Here is a 9,889-nt window from a genome sequence, read left to right on the forward strand (position 1 = left end):
ATTCTAATCTTTATCTGAATTTTGTCCCAAGATTTCTATTATAATGGCTGTAGAGAAATAGGTGTCTCCTGAGAATAACTCATTGACCTGTGTTAGACACGTAGGTGTAGATGGGAGGAACTGCACTTGTGAAATCCATATTTTTATTCATTGACATTAAGGGGAGTCTAGCTAGTGGTACCCACCTGGTCAATACACACCATAGCCAGGTGAGTCCCAGCAATCCCATTTTGAAGACATTGGTACTGTCACCTAGAATCTCAGCAGTAGGTTTTTAAAGCAGTGTGATGTGAAAAAGTGAAATTATAATTTCAAAACACCCCCCCTCCCTTATGGTTTGATTTAGAATAAAGGCTTAGCCAGGATTTTACCATCTTTAACTATGCTTTAACTACGCTACATCCTCTGTCCTGGATTAGTTTAACACCCTGATGAAACCGCCTTTGCCAGACTAGCTGTAAAAACTGTAAAACTATAAATCAAGCTGGTAAGTTGTTTATTCTTCAGTAATTATCCTGGGCTGGACACTAGGTTGATGGAGGTGATTCTGTCACTCTTTTCCGCTCTGGAGACATCCCACCTGGAGTACTGCATCCAGCTCTGCAGCCCTCAGCATAGGAAGGACATGGAACTGTTGGAACGGGTCCAAAGGAGGACGATGAAAATTACCTGAGGGATGAGACACCTTTGCTATGAAGACAGGCTGAAAGAGCTGGGGTTGTTCAGCCTGGAGAAGAGAAGGCTCCAGGGAGACCTTATTGTGGCCTTTCAGTACTTAAAGGGGGCCTATGGGAAAGATGGGGACAGACTTTTTAGCAGGGCCTGTTGTGATAGGACAAGGGGTAATGGTTTTAAACTTGAAGAGGGTAGGTTCAGACTAGAGAGAAGGAAGAAATTTTTAATGTTGATGGTGGTGAGACACTGGCACAAGTTGCTCAGAGAGGTGGTAGATGCCCCATCCCTGGAAACATCCAAGGTCAGGTTCGACGGGGCTCTGAGCATCCCGATCTAGTTGAAGATGTCCCTGCTCATTACAGGGGGGTCAGACTAGATGACCTTTAACCCAACACTTCCAACCCAAACTATTCTACGATTCTATTTTTCTAATTAAAGACAGAGCAGGCATTATATCCCTAAAGTCCTGTGGTGTTCCAGCAGTGAGTGGCTTCCGTAGGGTGTCTAGGAGAAAGGTTTGTTCAGTATGGAAGAGTTTGAAGAGGAATTTCTTTCTTTGGTGAGTATGTGGGTGTTGTTAACTCCATGCTGACAGCAGACACAGAATTTGGATGACATCAATGTACTCTGGTTTTTGGACAGGGCAACATTCAAAAATACTGTGGAAAATTCCACCTATTTCCAAAGTTTCCAGTATTGCATGTAATACAGGATGGACATGAAATTTCTTTAGCAAATGAATGCGATATAATCTTGTTTAGGAGACTGCACAGGTATTTAAAGTAAGATGGATTGCCCATTCTTTCATCTTTTCCATTCCTGTGCATTCAGCTTTGTTGTTCTGTGTCTTATTTGCTTTGGTTACAGCACATAGGCCAGGAGATAGGAAGACAGTGTGACTGCAGTGTTCCTGTAACTTTGGATCTCGCTGCGGTGTCAGCATCTCTGTGATTCACGTGGTTTGTGTGAAAGGGGAAGCTGTGGTCATCACCTGCCTTGCTGACTGTCCTGTCTTTTCATTCCCCCTCCCAGGTTATGGACATGCTGCCCCAGGGACGGATGCGGGGAAGGCCTTTTGCATGTTCTATGCGGTCCTGGGGATCCCACTGACACTCGTCATGTTCCAGAGCTTGGGCGAGCGCATGAACACCTTCGTCAAGTACCTCTTGAAACGCATCAAAAAGTGCTGTGGGATGAGGAGCACCGAGGTCTCCATGGAAAACATGGTCACTGTGGGTTTCTTCTCCTGCATGGGAACACTCTGCATTGGAGCAGCAGCCTTTTCCCAGTACGAGGAATGGAGCTTTTTCCATGCTTACTATTACTGCTTTATAACATTGACTACGATAGGGTTTGGAGACTATGTGGCCCTGCAGACCAAAGGGGCCCTTCAAAAGAAGCCTCTCTACGTGGCTTTTAGCTTTATGTACATTCTAGTGGGGTTGACGGTCATTGGGGCATTTCTAAATCTGGTTGTTCTCAGGTTCTTAACCATGAACAGCGAGGACGAGAGGCGGGATGCCGAGGAACGGGCGTCCCTGGCAGGGAACCGCAACAGCATGATTATCCACATCCAAGAGGACTCCCAGCATGGTCGGCCACGGTACAAGGCCGAAGTAACAGACCTTCAGTCAGTTTGTTCCTGCATGTGTTACAGGTCCCACGAGTACACCAGCCGGGTGGTGTCCCACCAAAATTCGTTCAGCTCAAAGCTGAACCCCCAGTACTTTCACTCCATCTCTTACAAGATAGAGGAGATCTCGCCAAGCACATTAAAAAACAGCCTTTTCCCATCTCCTGTCAGCTCCATCTCACCTGGGTTGCACAGCTTTACAGATAACCACAGGCTGATGAAAAGGCGAAAGTCCATTTAAAGGGATTTGTCTTCTTTTGCTTTCCTTGTTTTCCCCAGTTCTTCTCCGTTGTTTTGGGGTTTTTTTGTTCCTTGAGTGAGACGGAGCGAGGCCAAAGGGAGCAGAGAAAGCCAGTCCTCCTCTGAGACTCAGCTCTTGAGCATGAAGCATGGATTATTACTGTTCCAGCAAAGTATGCCTTACATTACCCCCTCGGTGGATGTCAGAGGATTCAAGGTGACGTGAAGTGGGTACCAAATCCAAAGTTGCACACACAGCTGGGAGCCTTCATGTGCCGCTGGCACTCCTGACCTAATAAACTATTTTCCTCACGAGCAGGTTGCAGCGTGCGTGCGTGCGTGTTGGGTGTGTGTGCGTGTGTGTGCGCGTGCAATTCCACAACTAGTGCCATGTGACAAAAATTAAAGCATCAGGTATTATTATTTTGGTTTTTTTTTTCTTTCCCTTGAGGCAATTGTGTTCCAGCCTGCTTTTAACTTTTAGATTGCTTCCAAAAGGAATGGGGAGGGTGGGAGGGGAGCCAATTTGTTTCGGGTTTTTTTTTTTGCCAAGACAAGCATGCGCCATAAGCAGTCAATATACCAGGTGTATCATGATAAATTTTTTAATGCTAGATTTTAGATTGTATAAACATTTAAAAAAGGCAGGAAAAGATGGATCATTTTAGCTTGCCAGTTCAAAATTAAAAAAAAATAAAATAAAATAAAGCATGCACTTTGTAAAACTGGTATGCATAAATAAGAACACAAGAAAAACTAGCAATGGAATTAATAATCAAAAGCAAATAATCTTATTGATTTAACTATATTTACTTTTTTCATTTTCAATGGTTCCAACAATTTGCAAGTGGAATTTTTAGGAGAAATTGGGAGAATTGTTGGAACTAAAGTGTATTTTGTTATTTTAATTTTATTTATAATATTATTATTATTATTATTATTATTATTATTATTATTATTATTATTATTATTATTATTATTATTATTTTGTGCAGCAATCACCTGCATGAATAGGAATTATATTTTTCGGAATGCTTGGATTAGGATGGGTATAAATAGGTGGATGTATATTTTTTCTTATATAATAGTGACAGGGCATTCCTTGTTTTAAATAAAAAAATAAAGATGATTGTCTCTAAATGCTTTTGATTTGTAAATAATGGAAAGCCTTTGTTGGTCTCAGGAAGAATTCAAGGGACAGTATCTTGTGTTTGGCTCACTGGGAACTTGTGAGATTAGATGTGATGTTGCTTTTTTGCTAGGCAGAAAAGGCAAAATGCGTTTAGCAGAAATGGGCAAACGCAGTTTTACTCCAGTGTTTGGAGGGTAACATTGGGAGTGACTGCGTGGGCAAGTTATAGTGGAGGATGTTGAGACCATGTCGTGGAGTTGTTCCTTGGGGATTGTCCATCTCTCGGTTGTTCATCTGGACCAAACAGACTTTACTGAACTCAATTAGAGGCCTAATCCAGCTCCCTTTTAAGACAATAGGAATTTGCAATGATTACCTGGGATTTAGTGCTTTTGGGAGATTTATCTTTGACTTGACAGGGGTGGGACTGGGAGTTTTATAAACCTGTACCTTTGTCTCTGATTTAATCCTATCTTTTAAATTGCCTTCCGTGTTAACTTGCCATTACAAAACCCATTTTATTTTGGCACTAATCACCTCCTGCTGGTTCTACCATTTTGTGCTCTCAGTGTAAAAGCAATAATCCTTTTTTTTTTTTTTGCTTAAACTAGATGGTGTATTTTTGTACAAGCCCCAGCTCTGAGCTCTGTGTGATGATGGATGTTGATATCCTTTCAAAAAGGCACCTATAAAAAGCATTAACAGGGAGAAATAAGGAATGTCATTCCTCCTCTATTCTCTTCTCCCGGGCTTTAAATTATTAGCTATATCAAATATGTTCATGTTCTCCTAATTTCCGTATCTGTGTTTCAAGAAGTAAATGAAAAGCAAGTATCCATGACTTTGACTCCCCTATGCAGCTTCCTTTGGGATTATAAATTGCTGTGGCATGAAAGCCTCCTTTAAGATTAGTGAAGAAATAACGTCGGATTCTTAATGAGGATGGATGAGGATGGATTTTTTTTCAGTCTAACATGGAAGGGGATAACATCCTTCAGCACAGTGAGAGAGCATGCTGGATGTATTAATGATACCTTGGTACTGTGTCCTAAGGCAAATGCCGATGGCAGAAGTATTGAAGGAAGCATAGCTAGAAAAAGTGCTTCAGGATGCGTTAAAACACCTCAGTGATTGCCACCTAGAAGCTGGTTTCCGCGAGGGTGTCCCATAGGGTTCACAGTGCTGCCCAAATTCACTTTCGTAGGCTTTGCTTGTGGTATCCCAGAAGAGCAAATACATGTAGGCTTCTTTTCCTGCTAAGGAGATAAGAAAAAGCGTGCCTGGAATATACATGTCTATATCATGTAAAACTGCTGGGTATATTTGACATGGGAGAAAAGCAGGAAAAGTTTGGGGTTTTGCACAACTTGAGTGAAATTCTGTCTGCCTAGGAAAGGAGAACTTTTGTAACAGGACTTTTAGCAAAAAAACTTAAACAGTTTTGTGAAAAAAGGTAACAACATAAAACTTTTTTATAAAACACCATATAAGCTTTTTCCTTTTTTTTTTTCCATTAAGAGGATAATTCTACTGCTGCTGCATATACAAATAATCTTTAAATGTCGTATAAATCATGTTGAACTCCAGAAGTTCAAAGCTGTTACATACTCTAGCCGATTCGTTACTAAATCTTCCCTCTGGAAGCATAAATGAAGAGTAAATTTTAATATGTAGGGTATTTAACCAGGGGAACAACTTACCTTGGCATGTCATGGGCTATCTGCCACTTAGAGTCTGTGGATTAAAACTCAACGGCTTTGTCAAAGCTCTGCTTTAGCTTAGTCTAAGTTTATGGATGTGGTTGAAGAAATCTGTGTATGTTGATATGAAGGAGCCAGAGCAGACGTCCGTAGTGACATTTTAAGTTTAAAAGCTGTAATGAGCGTGTATGTGGGAAAGTGTTTTGCTAAAATGTATCTGCATTTCTTAGGATTTTGAGATATGTTTATTTACTTTAATTTTCTGCCTGAAGAGCCTGCAATTCTGTCCAATCTATATTTTTATTACACATGAGATTTTGAAGTGGCGAGATGCTGCCTTTGCAAGCCTGCATGCATTCAGGCGTTTGCATGAGCTCTCGCAGGACTGCGCTTTGTGAGCAGCCACAAATACCAGAACTCTCATGTGTACACATCGGTACACCGGGCAAAATATGCCTCTCTGTTTCGTTGTTTTTGTGGTTTTTGAGTGATATGTGAATAATGACTTGGGCTGCCTGGAACTGGAACCGACAGTATCATGAAAGGGAAGCTTTTGTCCAAGGTTAATCCCAGCTTTTCAGTTGCACATGAAAAATCAGTCAGTGAAAGGTGAGCTGATTTTTGCCTGTTCTGTCTTTGACTTCTTATTGCCCTACATGAATACGAGTTTTCTTCTGATGACACTGCTTTTCACAGAATATTTTCCCTGGTACATTATTAGGTTTATTCCACTTAAGACATCATTTCTTTCAGTTCAACCTCTCTTGCTTGCTGCTCGCTCTTTTGAAATTCAGCTAGAAGCAGGTAGTAGCGATGCTGCTTATGACAAGATTTCCTAATATCCCAAATACCTAACCTGTGTTTCTGTAGCACACAGACGTCTGCTATCACTTTGTGATGCACTCTCAGTCCCCAGAGTCTCATTTCCCCTATCCTTCCCTATTATTAAGCATTAGAAATAATAATAATAAATCAGATTAGTCTATTTATGTCACACTAATGTGCTCTTCATCAAAACAACACAAATTTAGCTCCCTGCTGTCAAGTTTGATTATATAACAACCCCATTATCCTATCATATTTCATATTATCATCAAAGGGAAAAATCAGTTTGATCAGTGAAGCACCAAAATAGCTTTGACTGAGCATGCTGTGATACGGAAACGAAGGAGGAAACTTAATAGAACAATGCAGGCACAACTGTCCACCTGGTCTTCATCACTGCGTAAGGAAGATCCTGACTGATCTAACTGGGGCTGCTTTGCCAGAGCTTCGTACATATATCTGCTTCACAGGGATGACTGTAATGGCACGGCTCTAGAAGGGGTGTTTGGATGTTACTTCATAGAATCAAAGGATCATAGAATGCTTTAGGTTAGAAGGGACCTTAGAGATCATCTCATTCCAACGCCCTGCCATGGGCAGCGACACCTCCCGCCAGACCAGGCTGCTCCAAGCCCCATCCAGCCTGGCCTTGAACACCTCCAGGGATGGGGCAGCCACAGCTTCTCTGGGCAACCTGTTCCAGTGCCTCACCACCCTCACAGTCAAGAATTTCTTCCTGATCTAAATTTCCCCTCTTCCAGTTTGAAGCCATTATAACCTCATCCTATCAAGAACTCTACTTCAAGGGTCCAAAGTATCTTCTTGGTTTTTAATGAATAGAGAAGATGTACAGTAACCTTCAGCACTAGGCTTCTGTTTGGATTCCTCTGTAACACCTCATGAAGACAAAATCAGCAACAGAATTAAAAAAAAAAAAAAAAAGAGGGATTTGACCAAGTTAATCTACAGTCTTGTAGGTTGTCTCATTAGTTTTCCAGTGCTTCAACTGAAGAAATGACAGGGCAGTAATAAAGATTATTGTGAATCAAACCTGAGCAAGGTAATTTCTTGTTTTCTCTGACAGATTTGAAAGCTTTTATTATGGAAAAAAGGCATCATTTGTTGCTAAAAGCTTAAAAAAGAGCAGTCAGTGGAACCAAGATGGAGAATGAAAATGTTCCAGAACGATTTGGTGTGTGCAGACCACAGGGCAGGGGCTTGGGTGGAAGTAGCTTTCAGATGAATTTTATGTCCTCGTTTAGCATGTAATATTCCTGTTAATATTAGGATCTAATTAAGACAGTCATTTAATATCTTTATGAGGAAGCCAGACCAGAGAGATGTGTTGGAGTGTGTCCATCACACTAATATTATGGACTTTTTAATGCATATTTCAACAAGACATTATTATTGACTGGAATCAATGAGAATCACACTGCCACTACTTTCATCAACTGGAGATGCATAACACTCATGGAACTGGAAAAGAAATATTGCCTTTCTGACCAGTCTGCCTGTCATCTAACTTTAATATCAAACTTTATTTGGGGAACTTCAGCAACAGAGAGCGTATGACAAGGATTTGCCATCACGATGATACACCAAAGTTGAAACAAATGGAATAATGACATTGGACACAGAGAAATTGATTATAGATGGAAGGCACTCTGGGACTTTCATGCTAGTTAATCTCAGCTCAGAGGCCGAATTAAAACCGTGAAAAGTGATGGTACCCTTTGCCAAAAATGCAGTTCTTAGTTATTTAAGATGCAGATAATGGACATGGCAAAGGAACTTTCACCCCCAGAAAGTATTAGAAGGGCAAAAAGAAAGTTGGAAAGAAAGAAATGCTTCTCAACAGCAGGAGTAGTTGTGTTATTTCCAGTTGAAACCACCTTGAGGTGACACTGAAGTGTTGTGCTTTGATCTGGGTAGAATCAGTCTGGGAGACTGACTGTCCTTTGCTCAGGCAAGGTGTTTCACTGATTGCTGCTGAAAAGGAGATTCATGGAGTTCCTCATTCTCCAGACAGGTTTTTGCTGCTGTCTTCATTGAAACCAGGATTTTATTCAGCCATCCTGTCCTGAGCATTGCTGCTCCATGTGATATATTATGTTAGTGATGCTGTTTCCTTTACTGGCACTCCCAAGTGCAAGGGCTCAGTAGGATGTAAGCAAATTCTTTCCTCCTCTAAAGCCTGGAGTGGTAGGACGTTCCTCTGAAGCCAGTGGGCACTTTACTAAAGCTAAACTTATTCAGACTGGCCCTAATCTTTCATTTAATTGGAAATTGTTACGTGATTGCTTTTCTTATTTTTTCCTTTCCCCAAAGAGGCTTCTCCAAAGCCCCTGACTGATTCTCAGTCAAACCGCGTTGTCCTTTGCACAAATTTCCAAGTCATGTACATGTACACATCAGTATTCCTCTGGGGGGAAAAATCCAACACAAAGCTTCAAATTGAGGAGCTTTCAGCATTTGCGTCCCCGTTACACTGGGAGCTCCACAGAGCTTCTCCTTGTCTGTGCTGGAGAACACAGATATGGGAAATGCATAGTGGCTGGGTTCGCATGGTTGGTGGGGGCATGGATGTTACAGCTGCTGAGCTGGCTTTTGCTGGACTGTTTTCTGAAGTTGGTGTGAATTGATAAGCTGCGGAGACATCAAAATGCTCTAAGGCTATTTTTTTCTCATGCAGATCTCCAGTATGGTAACCTAACTAATCAGTGCAATGAGCCCTGATTTATACTCCTTTACTGAAACTGGAATGTGAGCCTTTTTCTATCTACTGCTAAATGCTATATCAGTGTCTCCAACTACTGCTTACCATGAACAAACTTTCCTAAACCTAATGGAGAGCAGAAAGACCTAAAGACAACAGTCAACCTGTATAATTTATGCAGCTGTATTTTGCTTTATGGAATCCAGTCATCCAAAGCTGCCTGATAATTTTAGGCTGGAAATACTATCCCAGGAGCCTTCAGCCTTCATTTGTCTCTCCTTCTGTGAATATTGTGGTTAATAAATATCCCAAAGCCCTCCCTCACCTTGCTTTCTGACAATGTGAGGAATGCTGCCATACATTAACACCCACAACAGTTTGGGGGTGGTGTGGGGGGCGGGAAAGAGACAGATTAGTGCTGCAATTTTATTCGTAATTAATATTCACAGTCCCAAGCTGTGTTGTCTTTCAGTTCACTTTGAGAAATGCAGAGCAAACAACAGCGTGATAACATTTATCATAGCTGGCTAATTCGCAAGTGGAGCTAGCAAATATAATAATTGAAACTATGCTCTATAATGCATCTTCCTCATGCATGAGTTCTGATACCACTAGCCCGGCTTTGATTCATTGTTTATCTGGTCTGTGGAACAGCTTGCAGTAATTGCTGTATCCAGAGCACTATACGCGAGGCTAGAAGAGAGATCCATTTCACAGATAGTGGCCCTCCGGCTTTCTCCATATGCCCTCCCCCCTTTCCTACCCAGACATTAACTCATTAGCTTGCCATTTCATAGACGTATGTTCAGACCCAAGATCACCACACTCTGTACTTTCCCCCCTCATCTATTAATGAAAAGCATTATGCTACAGAACTGCACCCTGGGGAAGGAAATGTTCCACTCTAATTACTACTGACAAAAGAAATCTACAGATTGATTAAAAACAATATGCGGGGAATCAAA

At 41.4% G+C, this 9,889-nt stretch overlaps 1 protein-coding gene across 1 annotated transcript in view; it reads left to right on the forward strand.

The window, feature by feature from the left end:
* KCNK9 (potassium two pore domain channel subfamily K member 9) overlaps positions 1-2,549 on the forward strand; it is an 83,279-nt gene extending 80,730 nt beyond the window's left edge. Inside the window, exon 2 of the mRNA XM_054192529.1 lies at positions 1,708-2,549. Coding sequence (XP_054048504.1) covers positions 1,708-2,549 — 842 coding nt within the window. The remainder of the gene's footprint in view (positions 1-1,707) is intronic.
* Positions 2,550-9,889: the final 7,340 nt, after the last annotated feature.

The sequence above is a fragment of the Rissa tridactyla genome, chromosome 2 (assembly GCF_028500815.1).
Source record: "Rissa tridactyla isolate bRisTri1 chromosome 2, bRisTri1.patW.cur.20221130, whole genome shotgun sequence".
NCBI lineage: Eukaryota > Metazoa > Chordata > Aves > Charadriiformes > Laridae > Rissa > Rissa tridactyla.